Source organism: Thalia democratica, chromosome 8, assembly GCF_965202585.1.
Source record: "Thalia democratica chromosome 8, ktThaDemo2.hap1.1, whole genome shotgun sequence".
NCBI classification, from domain to species: Eukaryota; Metazoa; Chordata; class Thaliacea; order Salpida; family Salpidae; genus Thalia; species Thalia democratica.
This window is the reverse complement of record NC_139172.1, coordinates 20,803,381-20,827,486: the sequence shown is the minus strand read 5'-3', so window position 1 is coordinate 20,827,486 and position 24,106 is coordinate 20,803,381. Positions and strand designations below refer to the sequence as shown.

General features: G+C 25.3%; 1 protein-coding gene and 1 pseudogene across 1 annotated transcript; one reads left to right on the top strand and one right to left on the bottom strand.

Annotated features, from left to right (window-relative positions):
- Positions 1–4,492: 4,492 nt before the first annotated feature.
- On the bottom strand, positions 4,493–5,070 carry LOC145842987 (glutathione S-transferase 4-like). The gene is made up of 2 exons (XM_082950456.1): positions 4,935–5,070; positions 4,493–4,749 (listed from the first exon to the last, which is right to left on the bottom strand). The coding sequence occupies exons 1-2, from the start codon at positions 5,068–5,070 to the stop codon at positions 4,493–4,495; spliced, it is 393 nt and encodes a 130-aa protein (XP_082806582.1).
- A 15,752-nt stretch (positions 5,071–20,822) lies between these two features.
- Positions 20,823–21,344, top strand: LOC145842985 (coatomer subunit zeta-1 pseudogene; annotated as a pseudogene).
- The last annotated feature ends 2,762 nt before the right edge of the window (positions 21,345–24,106 follow it).

Genomic DNA, 24,106 nt, shown 5'->3' with positions numbered 1-24,106 from the left:
TCTTTGTAAATGCTTTATTTTTTGCTTTTTTTATGTTGTAAGATATTTGAAAAGTTAGCTTGCTTCACCGTTTTGTTTTGCTATTTATAACCAAATCAGTTTTTATTATTCTGATTAAAAATTAATCTTGACAAAATGTGTTTACAAAAAATTTATTTAATTTATACAGAAAAAGACGATAGTCTTAGATACTGGTAGAAAAGTAAAACAGTTATAGTTACGCGTATTATACAAAAAAATTAATAATTAATAAGATTTTTGTGCCTTATAATTTGGAATGTTTAATTTACTTTTTTTTCTGTAGTTTAAATCAAGAATAGTTTTATTAAATAAAAGTTGTTTGAAAATATATCAAAAGTTAAGTTCCAAAGTTAGTAAAGTATTGCATCATAAAATAAAAATTATAAGTTTTGATACCATTTTTAATGTTTCAAAATGGTTTAATTAATAATAGCTACAATGAAAACAAAAAAAAAACTTACTTTGCTATAATTTTTTCTGTAATAAAAAAATAACATATTAGTTTATTGTAGACCTTTTTATACTTATTTTACTAAATTTCTCATTAACTTTACCTGTTTTTTAAAGATACTTTACAAATACATTAAAAAATTAAAAGTAAATATATTTTTTGTTTCGACAGACTTACAGAATTGACTTGCAAACGGTAAGTGTAGTTAAATTGACAGTTTTAATTTCAGTTTGACAGAGCCCGAATCTGATTCATTGGCTCTTAAAAAGAATTGAAAATTCATGATAACACAAAGTTAGCTTAATAAAATGCTGAGTGTTGTTATACAATAAAATTTTGTATTGGAAATACACTCTTAGCATTTTTACTGCTAGAGGCGCTGCTTAAGCTTTTTTAATTCGTCTTTAAGGATGATATTTTTCATGCCCAAAGATAGTACAAAGTATTTAAGTGTTCTTCTCTAAATAAAAACTTTTAAATATATTAAAAGCTTCAAAACTTACTAAAAATGAAGTATTTTTTTAGTTTTAAAAAATAAACCTTGTTTTTAATTGACTGTTTGAAATATATGTCTATAACATTCACCATTTTAATCATTACAAAAATAAAAGATTAAACTAAATATTTTTTTTTGTAACTTTAACATAATACAAATTATCGACCTAAAAAAGTTTACAACTTATAAATGTAGCTCAAAAATCTAATTTAAGGATCATTACTAAGAAATTTTAACATTTTAAACCATTTTTATTTGCAACTAGAGCCTTCTATTGAACAGAAACTTTTAACTATAAACTTTAAACGGCAGACTATTGCTTTGTTAATAGCTTGCTCAATCTACCGGAACAGCCTTCTGGTTTTGTATTCAATAACAATAAACATACTCACTTTTTTCATTCATAAACTCTAACAAATTTTCCTATTTTGTATCCAAGTAAATAATTTTGCTATTAAAGCTTTTGTTAGTTTCTGATGACATACTTATAAAATAGGTTTCAAATGCATTTCTTGTAATTTAAGTTCTAAAATAAAGTTTTTTGCTGAATTTTTAATTTAAGTATAACAGCTTTAATTTTATCATTACTTTGTCCAAGTAACCTCAACATACGCATAATACTATAGAATAAGTTACTGTTAGCACCTCTAAGCTTATATACAAAAGGTCGTAAACTAGTTGTATTTTTCTTAATTATAAGTTGAATTTATAACATATAACAATTATTGAGCTATAATGCATACAAGTAACCGGTTATTGATCAACGTTGTGTATTTCTCCATATTTCATAAATTTTAGTTTATAGTGCCGCGTAAATAATTTGAAAGGAAGTGAAAAATCAGTTTCTTCATGTTTATCACATTTTCAAACTTCAAATATTATTAGCTAATATATTTGAATGCATAACAGATATATAAAACACTCTCCCAAGTTTGTCTGTGATAATTTATACGTATTACACTACTTTTCGTCAGAACTTAACAGTATAACAAATTTAAAAATACGAAAAGTTTTTAAACAAAAACACAAAAAGTTAAAACTAACATAGTAATAAGCGCAATAAATAATCAGTGTAAAGTAATAAATAATTAAAGTTTGTTATGTGTTACATTTTAGTCTAAACTTTTACTATAACCATTTTTTAATTTCATTTACTAATAATAAGTACTTTTACTGCATTTTTTAAGCATTATTGTCTTTAAGCGAGTGTTTTAAGTAAAACTATTGTTTTGAATATGTGAAAGCAGCAATTTTAACAGAAATTCGAATTTTAGGTCATTTGTTTATTTATCAAATCCTACTGTTTTTATTTTATATTTTTTGTTTTCAATTAAACGTAAAAACTATAAAAAAATATATTATTACTAATTTTAAATATCTGCAGAATGTATAACAAAAGTAAACTTAGGTTATTGTTACGAATCTGTTGTTTAAATCTACAATGCTACTTATTTTATGCTTATGTATCACACTATCTGCATTAAAAACAAAGCAACAACTTGAACTTTCTTTTTTTTTTTGCTGGATACAAACTGTTTAAAATTTTTATTTAAAAAAATTTAAATTCTATAACTAACAGAAATTTGTATTAGCTTTCAAACTATTTAAATATTTAGCAGTTTGTTAAAAACTTTAATACAAAAAATCCTTAGTTTGTTTAATGTTTTATTTTTCTTATTCTGTTTTAAAATCTGGAATTTGTCGGACGGTTGTCCAGATATTGTTTTACACCTTCAACTTGAGAAATGCGATCGGATAGTGCACACAATTTAGGAACTTTAGACAAGTATTTAGGAAAAACTCTTTTAAAGTATAATATTATTTGCATCACAAACAAATCTGCGTATGATAGGCTCTGTAAAAACAAAAAAGTTATGTATACTAGTTGGCTTTATAAAGTAGTTTATTAGTAACTTTTAATTTAATAACAATGGAAAAAAATAAAATAAACTATTAGTTTTTAATGTTCTACAAAGTAGTTTTAAATACTAATAAACTTAAATTTACTTTTCCAACGATATACTTATTACTTCCCATAACTTTTTCTATAAATTTCATTGAAGGTAAGATTTTATGTTTGAATAGATCTTCGTAATATCTCATCTAAAAGCAAACAAATTAAAAAAAAATGCTTTTTAAAGTTTTCACAGTTTTGATAAACTTACTCGTTTATCAGACAAAAAAGTTTAAGATTTAAACACGAAAAATTTGAGCTACTGTTGTTTAAACTATTCTGAAGTAGTTTATAATTACGCAAATATAGGAAATAATTCTATACTATGTTTTCAAATTGTAATACTATATTATCCCTAATTAGTTAAACTATCAACAAAGTTTTTATATAGGCAACTTAGTTAAAAATTACAGTTTATCGTTTTTTATTTTATATTAGCATTTAAAGTTTACCATAAGACAAATGGAAAGTTAAATAGATATTTTTTAGTTCTTTATAATATTTTTGTCTAAAAAAAAAATTATTTTCTTTTTTAAATTTTTACAAATTTTTAAGTGCCCACTATTTAATCCATAAAAGTCAATGCAATTAGTTATAGTGTAGAAAAATTTAAGACAGTAGAAAATTTAAGTAAAATTTCAAATTTGGTTGAACCAGAAACATTTTGAATATTATAAGTAAACAATAACTATGCAGACAAATTATCTTGTTTAAACTAAGTAATTGAATGTTAATAATCTTAATTATCTTCTTGTGTAACAGTACTATACAAAACTATACACTGAATTAGATCTACAGTAACCTCTCGCTTATTTACGCACATTGTGTCCACAGAAAAAGTGCGTGAAGATATGAGAGATCGTAAAGAAACGAAAGGTACCAAATATACTCACTATAATGGCTGTTTTTATAATATTTCTTCTAGTTAAAAGCAGACTGGACACTTTCCCACTTTTAACTATTTGTTTACTTTATTTTTAAATGTGAAAACAACAGATAAAACTATACATATATTAAAAAAAAAGGATTTGAATTTCTATAAAATAATAATACGAATAGAAATAATTTTATTATTTTAATAATAACTAAAATTTATCTTTATTTATATGTGACATTTATATTCTATTCTACTTAGCAAATTCAATTTATAATTAAGCATTTCTTTACAATTATAAAATGGTGTTTATTAATATATAGGACAAGACTGCTTTATTATTTATTTGTGTTTTAAGCTTTCATTATTTCATTATACTTTCATTATTAAACACAGTCATATTTATTTCAGAATTTTGATTTAATCTTTTATCGTTAACAAAATTTATGATATACTGAGGTATAACTAAATGTTTATCAATTAGTCAAGGAACATAAATTTACAAAGTCTAAAGATATAGAGAGGTGTGTTCGCATTCAAAAACATATTTTAATTTAAAAACACACCTTAAACCTAATTTATTCAATATTAAAAAATTTTTATTTTTTGAATTTTATAGAATTCTGAAATGCGTAACTAAACGAGAGTGCGTAACGTCACGAGTGCGTAAAGATCCGAGAGGTTACTGTAAATTATTTACTGCTTTTGAAGTGTTCTAATTGATGTCAAACAAAGTAGCACCACCTTCAATTCAGGATTTGTTTCGTAAAAACCAGGAGCAGAAAATGTTACATCCTTTAATTGACTTGTTACCATTTCTATGTAAGCTGCCTCTAGTTCATTTTCCCCGTTTAAGCTGTGCCTTGAAGCGATATACTTCTCTATAGCACCTGATTGTGCAAGTGGAGGATTGTCATCAACATATAAGACTGGCAGTTCCATAAAAGGATAATCTGTGCCGTAATTCAGTATGTACATATGATGATACTTATTAAAGTTCAAAAATATATATTAACAAAACTTTAATTTGACCGAATAAAAAATTATAAGCTACAAATATATATCACTGATATAGATCTTAATGAACTTAAAAAAAGTTAGCTTTAAAGCTCTACACTTATATGTTCTTTAAACCTACCATGTTTAACTTTTTTCCATTCATTATGATACGAAATTCGGTGATCTTCGTATTCAACTTTAGCTGCTGCAAATATGAGCCTTATCAGCTCTCCTCTAGCTTCCAAGTCGAAATATGTCAATTTGTACTTTGGCATTGTATTTTTATAAATATAAAACTTTATAAATAGGCTAAATAGTCAAAAAAATTATTAGTTTTTTAAATTTAATGAACTAAAAAACTCGTTCTGAGATCTTAAAATACAAAAACATTTTCATTTTTGATACTATTTAATTTAATTTTAATTTTCTTCTTAAAGTTGTAAGCAAAGTTTGATTTAAAAATATCAGAATTTAAAAATATCTGACTGCTAAAACAATCATATGTTGTTGGTAAGCTGAGTTAAAACATTTCGTTTATTAGAAAATATTTACTGTTCAAGCTAAATTGTTAACTATCTATTTTTTTTTATTGTTTTACTATGCGTCCTTTAGTTATATTTACAGTAGTACAAATGTTTTACACTTAATTTAAAAAATGGTTTTTATTATGTTTTATTTAATGCGATAAAAGCTATTGTTATTAAAAACACCTAAATTCTGTATACCTTAGTTAAAACACAAACTTGTAAATTAGATTTAGTGTATACCAATCAAAACTTAAAACTAAGCGCAAATTTAAAATATTTAAAACTATATATGGTTACAAATATCATTACTGTTTTAAAATCATTTTTATTGCTGGAGCTATAGTAAATATTTAAAACAAGTTAGAAACACTTTTTTTACTTTTTCTCAAAGTTAAGCTCTATTTCTATTAAAGTATCGAGTAACCAAATTGTAACAAAAAATTAATAAAAGTTATAAAAGTGATAGACAGCTGACATTACAAGAAAATATTAAGTCTCATGTATATTTGTTTCAACTTATACAAAACGTTTAAACGTCGTTAAACGAAAAAAAATATTAAGTAAACTCAAATAGTTTTTTTTTACAATAACTTTATACTTGGAATAAGTTTGTAGATTAACAGAGTTTTAAAATAAAAACTCAAACACTACGAAACTTTAAAAATTGCTTCATAATACAAATGCCAAACACATATAATCGCTAATGTTTGCACAAAATATTTTATGTAAACAAAACTTTCAAAGTACCAGGAGAAAAATATACACCATTTGAACCTTTCCAAAGTATACTTTCAATAGGTATTAGTTAAAAAAGGTTGTAGTGCAAACTAGCTTCTAGAAATAGTTTAGATATATTAAATACTAAGTGTATAAAAATAATACCGTTTTGGTTCAGAACGTTTTCTAAAAATTTTTTATTAATATATTTTTTAATTGTTAACACATTATTTGTTCAAAATTGTGGTTCAAACAACCATAAATATCATAAAAAAGTAGTTTTAGAATGCACATTGTAGTAGACACAAAATCAAACCTAATTAAAGAATATTATTCCACAAAAGCTAATGACATAAAGCTTATGCAAGAGCTATCAAGCTTTTTAAGCTATCATTTCTAATATATTATAGTTTGTTTTTAGATTTTTTATGCACATCACCTGTTTATTGAACAAAGCAAAAAAAATCTGACTTATTTTTAAAATGTTCATTTGTTGCGTGACTTTATCTTAATTTTAAGTATAGGAAAAAATTAACCTAGTATATATATCTTATAAACTTAAAAGAGATGTTCTGTATAACATTTTTAACAAAATGTAAATTTAGTTAATAAACATGTTTATAAAAACTTAAGCTAAATGATAAACTATCTAGTTTGATGATTTTACATTTGAGGTAAAGCAATATAAAAAAGTATGAAAACTAAAGTGTAATTATAGTTTTCTTTTGGATATTTATTACAATTACAATCATTTTAGACTTTTTTATATTCTATTTTATTTCATAAAGTCAAATAAAAGATTGTCTTTTTTCGTTACTTCAAGTCAAGTTTGAATACATTAATATTGAGAAAAATAACTATAAATTTAAAAATGAATAGGAAAGTATTTTTATTACTAAAGTAAGTTTAAGCTAATAACATTTTTTCTCACTTCCAACTAGCTGTGTTATAAATTTTTTCTCTTAAAATGAGTCCTCAAAAATCCTGAATTACAATTAGCGGTTTTCAAAATGATAATTTGCTGTAAACCGCTGACAAATCTTTTTTTAAAGACTGAGAAGAATATGTTTTTATATATAACTGTCTACTTTTTATATACTACATGCATAAATCATGTTTAGGTAAACTACGGCCAACGGCTGCTGTTTAAATAAACTTAATACACTTATGCTTTGAAAATTATATTAACTTGTAATGTTATCCTTTGAGTTAAACTTTACCCCAGTTTTTAAAAAACTTACAAAAGTAATGCAAATTTGCTAAAAACCTGTTTCTAAACATAGAAGTAGTATTTTAGCATGATAATCTACCTTTTTATTTTAATATATGCTGAAACTGAGAAATTTTAATTTAATTAGACTATGCTTTATGTCATAAGTCGGCAAGTTTAAAATTTATTTATTTTAATATGCTACAAAAAGTTACTTTAACTCTCTTCTGAAATGTATACTATGAAAAATATTTTAGTTTTGTTTGTTACTTTGGACAGAAATGAATTATTGGTTGTTAGAAAAGTTTTGTTAAAAAAAGATTAACCCACATAGATCATTTTATTCAAAAAACCAACTCAAGACTTTTATAACTTTTTAACTCTTGTAAAAGATAAAACCGTTATTAAAAACACGTCTAAAGTTTACACCTTATAACTTAATTAATTGCTTTGCTTAATTTTTTTTTTCAAGAAAAAAGAAACTATAATACTTTATCTTGTACTATTTTCTTTCATGATTGTCATTATATATTTGACAGAATTGATAAGTTTACTAGTATCTAGTTTTCAAAATTTTCTTTATGTAGCCTTAAAAATAAGGAAGGGGTCAAATATGAACCAAGATATTTTTCCACAAAGGGTCAAACATGCACGAAGGTAGACTTTTGTGCAAAAATACTTTCGCTCTAAGGTACATTTTTGCACGAAGACACTTTAGCACGGAGGGTCGTTTTTGCAAGAAGGGAGTTTTTTGCACGAGAGTGAAAAAATAAAATAAAAAGAAAAAAACAGTAATATGAAAAAGTATAAGATAAGTTAATAAAAAACAAAAACAAAAACGGTAAAAGATAAGAAAGTTACAAACCGAGGGCAAGGTTTAGGGGTAACAGTGATAGTAAAATAAAAATAGCTAGAAAAAAGTATTAATAAGAAATACAAGAAAATTAAACTAAATTAATAAAAAAAAAAAAAAAAAAAAATTGACCGACCGAGGTTAAGGGGTAACAGTGATAGTAAAATAGAAAAAAACTAATAAAATTTATTAATAAAAAATTGCAAGAAAATATAAAAAAATAAATAAAATTTAAAAAAAGAAGGAGCAAAGTTGACCGACAAAGGGTAAGGGGATAGTATATAAAAATTAGCTAATAAAAACTATTAAAAAAAGAAGCAAGAAATTAAAAAAAAAAAAAAATTAAAAAAAAGGAGAAAAAGTAACAGACCGAGGGTAAAAGTTAGAGGTAACAGTAATAGTAAAAATAGAATAAACTGAATATTAATATAGATAAAAAAAATTAAATTTCTTTTTCAATCTGTGAAAAAGTTAATTCGTACAAAAATGTCCCTTCATGCAAAAGTGCCCTTTCGTGTATATTTGCCGACTACCCTTAAAATTGAACTATTTGCCCGTTCGGATATCGATTTGTTTAAATAAATCTAGAAACTATAATATATAGAAATTGTAATGAGCATTACAACTTAATGGTAATTTTATATAATAAAGAATTCGGTAAACTTTGTATTTTAATAAAAAATATAAATATCACAAAACCATACGACCGTGTTTTGGAGTGACTTAAGAAAGATATTTACTCAAAAAATTTAGTCGTATTAAACTGTCAACAGAATGTAAAAAAAAATATCTGGTTTTTTAAAACATTTTAATCTTATCTTGAAATATTGTTCTTTAACTATATTTACTAATTATTTTTTTTCTTTTTCTCATAACACTAGTTCATAGTGGATCTATATTTTTTTAGTATGCATCTTTAAAAGATAATGCATTGTAAAACATTTTAAGTAAAAAAAAATCTAAGTAAAAAATAGTAAAACCAACTTAGTTTTTTTAACATTTAGTTTATTGTAAAATATAGCAGGAGTTCTATAACTAGTCTTGTTCTATCAAAAAAAAAGTACTAAGTTAATTTCTACAAAACAAAATTACAAGCTCCATCGCATAGTAAGAAGTATCGTAGATGAGTTCTAACAGTATAAAAGTTCATATGCTCTTGTCTCCATTTCCATTTCTTTTTCTTCAGACCAATCTTTCGAATCTAGATGTACACAGCCGCGCCGAGCTACCTCCTGTTATAAATCCTAATTACCTAATACCACCACACACTCGGTTGCAAAGCTGTCGAACTTGTAAACAGGCGACACCAATTTGATGCGCACAAACTTCCCGCTCAAACCGTCGTACACTTCGCGCCGGTCCGTGCTCCCGCGTATTACGTACAGTTTGGTTTTGCTGCCCACCGAGGCGTGACCGTACCTTTCCGCACCGGCACCGGCGACCAATTGTCGCGGGCAGGGTCGTAAATCTCAACGGTGCCCAGGACACTAACCTCCATGAAAGCACGACCCTGCCCGCGATGTTGAACAAGTGGGAGAACATATTTCTTTTATGAGGGATTTCATGTTCAATTAATAATAATTTTAGTAAAACGTACATGGGTCATGTCTAACATAAAAACAGTTTAGATAAAAAAGGAAGCGTGAACAATTTAAAATAGTCATAGTTTAGTGTATTACAATAAGTTTTTTAAAAAAATCTGCTACAGTGAACATTAGAAAATTGAAGGTTTTTGAAATTTACAATCGGGCATATTTGTATATACTATTAAAATATTTGAAATTCAGAAAAAAAAAAAAACAACAACCCCTGAGAAGACAGCAAAGTAAGAACATTAATATAAAAATTATATATATATATATTATATTTTTTGGCTAAAACATCTGTTAGAGTAAAATTCCAAATAAAAATACATTTTTTCTAAGGGGACTTACTCAAAAGTTTAAACCCAAATATAATGGATTTTTATTAAGCCAATGGAGCATTCTCTAAAATAAAAATATATCTTAGTTAGCTTTAAAGGTAAGGAAAATAATTTGATCTAAAGTTTTGACTTTTTTTTTAAATTGCAAAAAATTCTAATCGAGCTAAGTTAACGCTCGTAAAATACATATTGTACGTAATTATAAAAAAAAAATCTGGTTAATATATTTTATAAAGTAACAAAAACACTTTGCGCAATTCAGTAAAACACATTTTTAAACTATTTTACTTCTTTTTAGCTGAAATATTCTTACAAAAAACATTTATAACTTACTTTTTGAAATTTTATTAAATAATCTTAGTAAATCAAGTTCATATTAGTAATTTGTATTTAACATTTACTAAACATTTACAAACGAACAATTTTAAAATATGGGTCTATTCTACCTAATTTATTAGTTCAAAATAAGTCTACTTTTAAATTTTAATTTGTAAAGTAAAAATGTTTTAGACAACTACAATTTTAATTTTTATAAGTTTTGTTCTAATAAAAACTTATCTACTTAGTATGAAAATTTTAATTAATAATTTTGGGTTACATTGAACAAGGGTTTGATTTTTTAAAAGATGTTCAAAAACGGGTTTTATACCAAATTTTAACACTTTTATTCTACCTAACTAGAAGTAAATCTTCTGGCAATAGTAAAATAATTTCTATGCGCAATAGTATACACAAATGCACACTGTAGAAATCACTGATTAAACAAACACTACAAGCTATTTTATTAGGTTATAAAAACTTTCATATGTAGATATTTTATATAAAACTTAAGTTATTAAAATAAACTTAATTGTTATCAGAAATGCTAAAACTATACCAAAATTTAAAGAACAATGTCTGCACTAAATAAAAACAAGAATAATTGAAATTTGATTGCAACTACTAATGTATGTATACTTTTAAAAGAATATTTCTAAACAATAACTAAACAGTAACATACTTGAGCTGTCTACTCTGAGATGAACAACTGATAATAGATCGCCAAATAAAAACTAAATTTAGTAAGTATACTTGAACATGGACAACTGCTAGTCAATAACCGATGGAGGCTATGCTTGGTATTCCAATCTTGAAAGGGAAAGCTGTTAAAATATAACAAAACAGTAATGCACTTAAGAAACAACACTTATTATGTTCACTTCACGCTAAGGAAAACATATCTAGTTAAGTATAAAAAGAAACTAAGTTTGGTATACCACTCTTGAGAAAACAATAGCAAACTTAAGAAACTTTTTTTTTATGCATATAGTAATTAAAAGAAGGTCAAAGTTTTTAAAAATTAATTAAGACTTCAAGATAAGACAAAAACTTTCAACAAACTGAAAACGTTTTTATATTAGAAATATTTAATTTTTTTCTGCACAGTAAATTAATTTTTTTTTTGTAAGTTGGAATAGTTAAGTAAACATTTAAACCTGAAAAAAAATTGCAATACATTATAATTTGAATAGGTATTTAGCTGATAACTTTTAACTATTATATGAAAAAATAACCATTTACATCTTATCATTTGTTACCTTAGCAGGTAAGAGCATAGGAATTTAATGTTTTAAATTAAAGCAAGAGAGCGTAAACAAAGAATTGAATTAAAATAGTTTAAAGTGTTGAATTTTCTGAAATTCATCAAATCTACTTATCTATATGAAGTTAAATTGATAAACAAAATATATATATCAATTAAGCTACCATTTTCTTTAAATTTGAAGGTTTGATTTAATGTATTTCAGTAAAAAACCACATTAATAACGTACAGTATGTCTTTAGATTATAAATTAAAATTAGGTTGCCAACTAAAGTAAAATAGAAACAGATAGGGTTTAAAAACTAAATATTAATTATTTTTGCAAAAAAAAATCTACTAGACTAGAAAATTTGATTAATTATGAACACAATTTTATTTCAATCTACTTTTGCTAATTTTGTTGGTAGATTTTAGAACTTTTACTTACTATAGTTAGTTACCATTACAAGCGTTTTAAACTGTATGTACTTAATAACAGGGTGTGCACAAGAATTTTCGCTTACTTTTTAAATGTGCAACAATTTTTAAGATTTTAAGAAACAGTAACTTAAGCTACAGTTCATCTTCACTTACTTACAATAGCAGCTTATTAGTGGTATAAATTCTTCACGGTAAATTCTTTGTTCATATAGTAAAACATAACACAATTAATTAAAAAAAAAATTTTTATAAACATTTGGAATAGTCTAAGTTCGAAAAGAACGCTTGGTAATGTTTAAACATTAACATTTATTTTAATATGATTTTTTTAAATGAAATTCTCTTTGAAAAAAATTGAAATTATATTAAAACTCAAGAAAGACCACTACTGCATATTATAACTTTTAAATTTCTTCAAGATTAGAAATATAACTGGTTTGTTTATAGTCTCAAAACTTTTATACTAATGAAGTTTATTACAAAACAAATAATTACTATCATGAATAATTTTATATGTAGTTAATAGATATTAATTGTAAGTTTAAACTTTAAAGTAAAAAAAATTATAAATTAAAGACAACAAACAAATAAATAAAAAAACTAAAATCTTAAATTATAACTGATTATATTCTTAATACAAAAATAAGTATAAAAATGAGCAAAAAAACTTAAGGTAACAAAATACTAAATAATAACTTAATAGTTAATATTGAAGATAAGTCTTAAAAGCTAAAGCTATAAAAAAAAACTTGTTCTAGAATTATTTTGTACTGTAAAAGTATTTTTATTTAAAAAATAGCAAACATATTTAGAGCTAAATGAAGTTTGTAATATCTTAAAGCGTCAGTATATCGATGCCGTGGTAGAGTAGTAAAAGTGACACATACAGTTTTTAAAAAAACTATAAAAGTCAATAAAAATAAAAAACTAAAAAAGAATATAAATAATGAAAATAAACAACTAGACATTTTAATTGAAACTTCGAAACCTAGCTTTAAATTTGATAATATTTATTTGCACACTGATACTAGCACTTTCTATTAAATAAGTTATGCAAACTAGTCGAAATTTTTTTTCTAATAACAGGCTTTCAAAAATAAAAAAAAATGTTATGACACTAAAGAGTAATTTTAGTTTAAAACTTGGTTCAGCTGTTAGTTTAGTAGTGTTAACACAAAGCTGATTTTATTTAATATGTTTTTTATTTAATTTTTACATGTTTCTATGACTTTTGGTGTGGTTTGTGTTTAATATTAAAAAAAGGAAATAAAAAAGCATATGTAATTTACTAAAATAAGTAAAACTTTGTTTTGATTAAAAGTTAAGCAACGTTTACATCGAATATCTTTTTTTTTGATTTTAATGTAATTTTACGTATCCTTTTTTTTCAGAGGTAGTATAGGCTACAGCTACATGTGTCAATCTAATTATGGCCCTGGTACGTTTTATTGACTTGTTTTATTTTTCAAGTAAAACTTAGTTTATTTGAACAACTAATCAATTTAAATGTCTTAAAAAATATGTTTAACTCTTTGAAAAAAGTTGTCAATACAATTTTTTTTTTTCAAATCGTGAGAAAAATATTTTATATAATAAATATCAAAAACGTAATTAAAAATAAAACTAGCTAGATAAAATAAAAACAGTAATAATAAATTGAAAAAAAAGTAGTTTAACATTATGATATAAATAATGCAGTAAACAGATAGAGAAATAAAGCTACACCGTGCGCTATGATGTATACAGTTATATAAAACTTTACGTCCTCAAATTAGTGATAAATATTGTAGAATTTGAAAATAGTAATTTTTTAATTTGCGTTTGAAACAGGGGGAGTGTTAGCTAAACCTATATGCTATAAGAATAATAGCTAATGGTTATAAAATAGTAAACATATCATAGGTATGATTAATCAAAAATATTGTTTTTAACAGTTGTTGGTTTAAAATGATGCAAGTCAGATACGAAATATGTTTTGATACAAAATAATTTAATTACGTTGTAAATAAAGTCAAAAAATTACTATTTATAACAAATAATAAAAGGTGGCCTGATGTAGCATGGTTTATAATGAGTTAAGTGTTGCAAGATTGAAACCCAGTGGTAGACACATTACACTTTTGTTTTAAAGTATACCTACAATTCGTTCTCCAATAAAAATGTTAAAAAAGAAAAATTTAGGAATAGGATTATCTTTTTGTTGTGACATAAGGTCATGTGATGTCTAAATATCCATTTATATATATGAGTATTATAAAAACTAATTTAAAATTTTTTAGTTACTTTAAAACAGTTCTTATAGATTTTAAAACTTAAACTTAAAATTACTGTAGTAAAATAGTTTCCACTAAAGTAGTAAAGCAAGTTTAAAATATTTAAGCTTTTATAACATTATTTTAAGTATATAAAAATGAGTTTTACTCTTTGTTCTACAACAGGGGTTGGCAAACCGAGGCCCGCGGGCCGCATTAATTTTTTTTTCAACTAGTTTAATATATTAATGTTCTCAAAAACTAAAATTAAGTTTTACTGTTATCTTCAAAGAATAATATATCACCTATTTTTATTGTTCAAAAAAACTATCTTTAAATATATTTTTTAAAGCACATAAAAACGTTCCTTTTTTGACCTGCCAACCTTTGTTCTACAATAATTGTTGTTTTTTAAATTAGTAGCATGATGCACAAGTCTACCTGCCCCATTAAACATTTATAATAAACTAACTAAAAAAAAATTAATACTAAATGAAAAAAAAAACTTTTTGTATTGCATCATTCAGCAAATACTTGCAAAGTTAGAGTCTCAACACTAAAAGCCACAAGTTGTGGGAAAATCATGCAGCTCAAATCCCCTTGCAAGTATCTGCTGAGGCTGCAACAAAAAATACATCAACAGTCCAATCAATAAAATCACTGCCACCAAATTATACTCAAAATTAGCAGTTGTAATTTAAATTTAACCAATTCCTTACCAAAAGCATCTACTTCTATACTAATGTTCAGTAAAAAAACAGTTTTACTAAAAAAATTGCCAGTAACAACTTAACATAAAGCTTGAAAAAATATCAAACCTTTAATTTCACCTTTACCAAGTAACAAAAACATGAACTATCTTTAAATCTAGTACAGTTTTGTGATAGCAATTATACATTTTAACCATTAATTTTTAAAGAAAAATAAAATATATAAAAATGTAACAATAATAAATACAACTTATTCAACCAATCATAAGCAATCTTTCTTTCCAAACAATCACAAAGTAAAAAAGACTTAACACAATCAGGTGAACACAAAATATATCAAAATTAGTACATACAGGGTTGCCTGTTTACCTGAAATAAACCTGGAATTTTGAACAAAAATCACTAAAAAAATCTGGAATTTTAACAATTTTCACATGTTCAGTAGTGAAATGTGGATTTGACTCAAAAATTCTATCATAAAAAAAAATAAAATTGTCATTATCAATTTTTTTTTAATTAAAAAACATATTTTAAGTAGCTTTACAGTATCTTTTCAATGTTTTTATACTTTTTAACACAGTTTCTTCCCTTAAACTAGGGGTATGGAGTACAGCACATTTTTTTGGTCATGTTGTAAAATCCATATGAGGAGTCTTGATTTGGATGTGTTTTGGTATTATTAAGAAGAATTTAAAAAAAAAATTAAAAAAATTCTTAAAAAAAAACTGCACCCCAAAAAACTGATCTGGACCCCAAAAATCACATAATTTTTTGATTTTTCAACTTAAATAGTAATAAAGTCACTCATACACGTTCTAGACTTATATTTTATATCTTAAATTAAAGCTAATAATTGTAGGCATACACTTAATGACATTTCAACTGCTTTTGGAATATTATGACGTCATAATCACACAAAATATGTAAATTTTATCTGTAAAATGGTGCGTTTTGATAGCTGGTTGTCTAATCTAATTAAGACAAAATACTTTAAAATAAAACTTTGTAGATATATTATAACCTTTAAAATTTAGGTGATGTTGTATGTATATTAATGGGATATTTGATGTCATAATTCATTTAGCTATAAGTATTTAAAAATAACCTAAGAATGTTATTCAATTTGCATTACAACAATATAACGAAGTACAAAAAAGTTATAATTTATTATAGGCAACATAATGTTGTATGGCATTAAACATTAAGTTAATGATTGCAAAATAAATAGAGACTAGTACAATAAAGAATTAAAGAACATTGCATAATAAAACGAACATTGCACTGTATCATTTAGTATTAACACTTAAGATTACTGCAAAATGACTGATACTTTTAAAAATACTAGTATAAAATAACTGTCAAAATATGTACATAATACTCATAAAAATACATAAAAACTACTTTTTAACTTTATGTAAAAGACATCTGTTCTACTATTAAATCTATTTGGACATGGTTTCTCAGTGAAAAAGTAATAGATCTTTCATTAGAAACATCCCATTCCCCATCAACTTTACAATCAAGAATAGAATCTAAATGCAAGTTTAGCAAATCACGTTTAGGTGGGTGTTTCCACTTCGAATTTCTTCTGTCTTGAACTCTCATGAGGTGGTCCATCTTATAAGTCCAATCATCATTTTTACCTTCACACATAGCAATATACCATGTGCCTGATGACCCTTCACTAATTAATGTGACATAAAAATCCCCTTCCATAATATCTTCATTTTTTTCTTTCTGTATATTGGGGAAAGAACCCCCTTACAATTAATAATGCATCAGTGTTTGTTGGTAAAGAACATAGAGAGCACTAATCATCTTCTGCAACAAGAGCACATAAGTTTAGAAGTCTTTCTTCGTGAGTATTACCATTAACTTTAAAAAGTTCTGGATTGTATAACACTTCAGATTTGTGAGACTCTCTAATGCAAGTTAACTCATTACGAACAATAACTTCATTTCGATCAGGATGAGATTTTAAAATGAATCGCAGCTCTTCCACGCTCACTACAGGCTCACCCCAACTTTTACACAGTTTGAGACGTTTCTGCACATATCGATCCCTTTTTTCCCTTTTTCAATTTTTTCCTTTATCTGTTTGAGCTTTAAATTTTTTTGATCTGCTACCCACCTTTGCTCCATCTCATTCAAAAATTGAACAACTTTATTAAATTTTTTTCATGTTTAGTTTGAAAAGAACCAGATATAAGTAATGTACAGTCATTTCTTATCCCTTTTGCTGTGAATCGTTGGTTCCTAAACTTTGCCACTGCTGCTCGCCTTCCAAAACCAGCAAGGTGTCTTTCAGATTTCAAGTTGTTTGTTGGGAGTCCAACCAGTTCTTCATTACTTAATAGGTTGAGCTCAGTAGCACGTGGTGGATTTGACAAACAAAACTTTTCAAAACCATATTCTCTACCTGTTTGGCGATCAAAAACTTGAGCGGCATGGAGACACATCTTCTTAAGAATTTTACAACATATCTCAGAAGTTGGGTTTAACACTTTAATATGTGGATAATGTACAACATAGGCATCCAAAGTATTTATTATTCCATTGCTGAGATCTTCATATAGTTTAGGAAATATATGTCTAATTCTTTTACTTTTACTCAGGTGCTCTCAATAAACATAATATCTAAAAGTGGTTTAGAGTGTTTTTTATATCTTTATCAACAAACAATTGAAATGACTTAGTAATATCTTTCTGGTTGATTGACTTCAGAATTCGTCATTCAAAATCATAGAAACTAAAAGTAAAACCAGCAGAAGAATTTGCTTTTTATAATAGAAAAAATTACATTTTACAGACAAAATTTGCATATTTTGTGTAATTATGACGTCATAATATAACAAAAGCAGTTGAAATGTCATTAAAGGTATGCCTATAACTATTAGCTTTTAAGATATAATATATAAGTCTAGGACATGTATGAGTGACTTTATTACTATTTAAGTCAAAAAATCAAAAATTATGTGATTTTTGGGGTGAAGTTTTTTTTTTTTAGAATTTTTTTAATTTTTTTTTTAAATTCTTCTTAATTAGACCAAAACACATCCAAATCAAGACTCCTCATGTGTCTAACAAACATCACCCAAGTACTCCCTACCCCTACTTAAACTTAACTTTAAACTAAAATTAGATCAAAAAATGTGTTTTTTTAAAAACCTGTAAGAGTTTGAAAAACCTGGAAAAAAATTTAAATAAATCAAGTGGCGACCCTGTACATAAACATACCGTCAGAAACACTTAAAGTATGCTCCTTATATTGGTTTGAAAAAAAAGTTTTTGAACTATATTTAAATTATTTTAAAGCATTTAAAAACTTCTTAGACACTAGACCAAAACCTGAGATTCAACTACCTAAGGCAGTTTATGCCAAATCTTGTACTATTATTAGTTATAAAATAAAGTTCTTTAAAAACTTTGTGTTGTGTAAATGAACAGAATTAGCATGATTAATTTAATTAAGGTCCACATCAAACCCTGCAAAAATATTATGTATCAGGTTACAAATTTGCAACTTTACAGATAATTTCATCAGACCAGTTTATTTATATAAAGGGTTTGTTGAGGTTAGGGCAAGCACACAACAAACATTTATGTTTTTTTTTTCATACAAACAATTGGTTTTAGGTAACAGTTGGCAGCACCACCCTAAGCAAATGCAATATTTGATGTGCTGGTTAAACATACTATAGTATTTTTTTAAGTATATTTGTTTTAGAATAATATCTTAGTTTTGACAAAATATAACAACTACCAAACTTTTCAATTTGATTGAACTCAAATTGAAATTTCCTGCAACTCAGCTTATCATCCAAAACTCCTTAAGTATCTTATACTATCACTCTGATCAATAGGAAAATCATTAATCCTTACACTTAATTCCAATTTATAGTTTTTTGTGGGATTTATTATTCTTTTTTAGAAGATTTATGCATATTTAAATGACCTAGTAAACACATAATATTCTCCGCATTTATTAAACAGTTTAGTTAATTATAGATCAATTGTTTTAGCTCTTACGTTCCCAAATTCAAACACCTTGAACATCAGAGTGCGCACTTTCATAATTTTAATAAGCTTTAAATTTTACAATCGGTAATTTTTTTGAAAACAGAATCATTTTATACTCAAGTTTGATCATACTAATTCGATTATCCCTTTTGTAAACTTGAGCTTGTCTCACGGCATACAAGAGTCCAGGCTTCTGCTCCACAGACTTTTGCTGATGTTTTTGTTGGTTGCTATAAAATATTTTGTTAAATATGGAAAGAAAAAGTGATATAAGAAAAAATTGATAAAGTAAGTGCAATTTAATTATACTTTAAGGGCATAGGTGGGGGATAAACACCCTTTTTTGGTTTTTTATCTTATTTTATATAGTTTTTACTAAGCTACAAGATGCTTTTTACAGATTTTAAAACTTCAAAATAATTTTTGAGATATAGCCGGTCAAAGTGGAGGCAACAATAGGTTCCTTATGGGAGGCGCAAACAAAAACACCAAATAACTAGAAATCACTAAAAATCTATCTCCTCCTACGTTTTTTGAGTTAACTACCTCAAATTTTTAGGAAATGTTCCTTGCAATATTTAAAAATTTCTGTCTGAACAGAATTTAAAACAATTAAAAAACAAAAACCAAAAATTTTATATCAAAAAAACTAAAAAAAACTGTTTTTTTTTTATTCATTTTTTTTATATAATTTTTATTTTATAATTTTTTAAAAATTCTTTCTGACAGAATTTTCTAAATATATCAAGGAACTTTTCCTAAAAATTTGAGGTAGTTATCTCAAAAAAGGTAGGAGAAGATAGATTTTTTGTGAAACAGTCTATTTTTGCCGTTTTAGTTTGCGCCTCCCATAAGTAAACTATTGTTGCCTCTGACTTTGACGGGCTATATCTCAAAAATTATTTTGAATTTTTAAAATCTGTAAAAAGCATTTTGTAGCTTAGCAAAATCTATATAAAAAAAGATCAAAAACCAAAAAAGGGAGTTTACCCCCCTATGCCCTTAATTTTAATAAATTGGGTTTAATTTTGCTAAATTAAGTTTTTTATAATGTTTACATACATTTTGCTTTTGGTTTTTCGTTTAGTGAATTAGTCTTATTTTCTTTATCTTTTTTGATTTTTTCTAGGCTACAAAGGAAAACTTGGGTTATATTAAATTTTATTTGAATATATTTTGATGTTTTTTTCTCAGTTTTAAATTCATAGCTGATTTTCACCTACTTAGTAGTTATTCTAAAAGTAGAATTAGTTGTAGCTCTCTTTTTTTTGCTGTAAAAATCATAACTTAAAATTTATATGTAAATTTTATAAAAATTTATAAGGTTGTTTAAGTATAATTTTAATGAGTTAAGTATTTTTATAGTGTTTGCACCTTTGACACCTAATAAATATCAATTTTGATTCTTAATATTTGATTTTTTTTTGTAAAGTTGCAAGGAGAATCTGTTAGTTAATATATAAATCTATTGTTATAAATAGTATTAACTTTTTTTTGCAAATTTATTATATTTAACCTAGATCAATTTTCAGTCGATTAGTCTTATAACCTTACAAATCTTATTTTGAACACCTCAGTATTATAATGAAATTAATTTAAATCTGTGATTATCTCACATAGGATTTTGAGTTTAATGTTTCAGGCTTCAATAAGGTATAATTTATTTGTAGTTTAGTACTTGTATTTTTTACTTTTAGAAATAATTAATATTTTTATTGTGGATTAAATAAAAAAGTTTAGCACACAAACAAGTTATTGTGACATTTTTTATATTTTTCAGCTTTTTTAAGAAATTTTATTTAAAAGTATAAAATGAGTTCACTTCAAGGTATATCAATGTACCTCATCAAAGCAATAGTTGTTTTAGATAATAGCGGAAAAAGAATTCTTTCCAAGTACTATGGGACAGAAGAGTATGATAATTTAGCAAGTCAACATTTGTTTGAACAAAAACTGTTCAATTTAACCTACAAATGTGATTCAGAAATTGCTCTGATTGATGGACATACTGTAGTTTACAAAAGTAACAATGATGTCATGTTTTATATTGTAGGCGGGTCGGAAGAAAATGAGCTATTGTTAAACTCTGTTCTTGTAACATTGTACAGAGCCATAAATATACTTCTAAGGCAGTTTGTTGAAAAACACTCTTTAATGGCTAACCTTGGAAAGGTTTTCATGATAGTAGATGCTTTGGTTGATGACGGTGTTCTGATGGAAACTGATCCTTACAGTATACTTGGACAAATACCTGATAAAAGGGAAGAGCTTCAAATAATGGATATGGACATTCATCAAGCTATAAAAGTGGCAAAAAAGGTCTTTTTGTCATAATAAAGTTAATAACTCCTTAGCTATTATATTTCTAAACAGTTATAGCTATTAATGTCTTCCTTGAATTTTTCTTTTGCAATCTGAAATTTGTTATCATTTGAGTTGTAAAAAAAAGAGACTTGAAAAGTAATTAATTATTATTTTATGCGATCTTACTTGTAGTAATTTACTTTTTGTAAATTTAAGTTTATGATGTTTCTATTTAAAACAAAAATTACAATCAAGCAGTCTTTGTCAAAATATTTTTATTACAGTTTTAGTTCTTTGCAGTAAATATATGTTTATGTTTTATTTTAAGTGTATATTAATTAAAACTATGATTTTATCCTCACATCAAAAAACTAAATTTCTGATTCCTTTGTTTTTAAACTTTAAACCATATAATGAACTTTAGTTAAACTGTCAAATTTCATAATTTTTAAACTGTGCTACCTTATTCTATACTATGTTGCCTGTTGTAGAGATTAATGAAAAACTTCAAAATTACTGCTATATTGATGTTGTTATTCTAATCATAACTTAGTGCTTAACTACATGACTTTTTAAATTTTATGTTAAACATACATGTGGACGGACACTCTCTGTGCTACTAGCTTTGAAATTTAAATGATGCAATACTTGTAATTTTACATCTAAACATCTTTATCAGTATAGTTTGAAATTTAATCACTATATATTTAGAAATTTATGTTAAATTTCTCAACAGTAATTGTTATTACCTTATATTGTCATCATTAGGTTTTCTATGCAATCATTCACTTACTTTTATTATATAAATACCTTGATTATTTTTTGGTTTTTAATTGAGTTTCATCAAGTTCAACTTCGTTTCTAAAGATAAAGGTGTTTTTTATGAAACTGTTTTATATATAGTTATAGAGTATATTTATATATATGTTGTTAAACTAATTGTTGGTAATTAAATGAAATTAAAAAGAAAATTAAAATAACATTTCATACAGGTATTTAGATTAAATTTTAAATTTCTTGGCAGTATACTTGAAGAGTTCGAGGTCAAGTTTGAATTTGTCTAAAAAAAACTTATCCTTTTGTTTTTCATTATAATAAATTGAGCTTTTTAAACTAATACTTAAAATCTATATGATTTATAATGATAAAATAAATTCGCATTTTGCCGGTTATTTAAAACTTCAGTCAACATATCGCACTCTTCATGCAATCTATCACCAAAATGTTTAGGTAATAGAAAGAAACAGATAACCTATTTAAAAAATTTTATCAATTAGTGACTGCAGTTTAAATAATTTTGTATCTTAATTAAATAAAATGAAGGGTGAACCAATTTATTGTTTTTTATAAAACTGTGATAAAGTACGTTTTTACAAGTTAGCTCTTATTTTTTTAAGTTTTCTTTTAGTCACTACAATTTTTAATTTAAATACTGCTTTTTAATGACTTCTTAAATTGTACAAAAAACTTAAAAATAGCTTTTTACAATACTATCCATAGCATTAAAATAATTATCTTATGTTTTTTAATGATGGACTTTAGACCTAAACTATCAAATTAAATTGAATTTTTAATTTAAAATACTTAACTTAAATATATATTTTTTTAAATATGTTTTTTTAAACATTGATTTTTGAACAAAAATCACTAAAAAAAGCCTGGAATTTAGAAAATTTTAAGATGTCAAGTAGTATAATTTCGATTGGACTCAAAAAGTCTATCATACAGATAAAAAAGTTTTGTCATCATCAAAAACTTTTTTATTAAAAAACTTATTTAAAGTAGCTTTCGAGTATCTTTTCAATGTTTTTATACTTTTTAACACATTTTCTTACCTTAAAATTAACTTTAAACTTAGAATAGACCCAAAAATGTGTACTTTTAAAAACCTCTGGGAAATTTTCTCCTGGTTTTCAAAATACTTGGCAACCCTGACAGGCGTAAATAAAATATTGGTTTGGGGTAACATTGGTAGTAAAAAAAAAATAATAATAATAAAAAACCAACCAACTGTAAGAGTTAGGTTTAACTTTGATAGAAAACTAATTAAAAAAATAGAAAAATAAATAAAAAAATAGCAAATGATAAAAAGAAAAAAACAAAATACTAACCAAAGGTAAGGGTTTGGGGTTAAAGTGATAGTAACAGGGTTGCCACAAAACCTGGAATTTTGAACAAAAACCACTAATGAACCTGGAATTTTAAACAATTTTCACATGTTATTTAGTACAGTTTTGGTTTGACATGAAAAATCTATCATAAAGATAAAAAAAAATAGGTTAAAAAGTTAAAGGATTGGATACCAGGCCAAGACAAAAGTTGTATAGTATACAAATTTAATTGCTCCTGCGAAAGAAGCTATATCGGTCAGACTTCAAGGCATTTAAAGCCAGGATAATAAAAAACATTTACATGCTTTTTTTTTTTAATTCGTTGAAAAAAAACCTCAAATTAAGACGCGGAAATCAAAAACGCAGCTAAAAGATCTTCAGTTGCAGAACATCTATTAAATTATAGAGATTGTGCTAGGAAATATGATATGTATAGATTATGATAAAATAATCCATCATTGCAATAGTGTATTTGATCTTGTAAAGTTGGAGGCTATCTCCATATTTATAGAGAAATCAGAATTGTGCAAACAAAAGGAATTCGATTGCAAAGTGTCTTTATTTAGTTAAATTCTCCATTTAGTTAAATTATCCATACAGTTTCCGTTAGTAGTATTTGAGTTTAATTAATTATTACTTCTCACTGGTTATTTATTGCGCTAATCACTTTCTTAATTTTAA

Coding starts and splice junctions, on each gene's coding strand:
- LOC145842987 (XM_082950456.1), bottom strand. CDS start 5,070: ATGCCAAAGTACAAATTGACATATTTCGACTTGGAAGCTAGAGGAGAG. Junction 4,750..4,934: donor ATGGAAAAAAGTTAAACATG/GTAGGTTTAAAG, acceptor ATTACGGCACAG/ATTATCCTTTTATGGAACTG.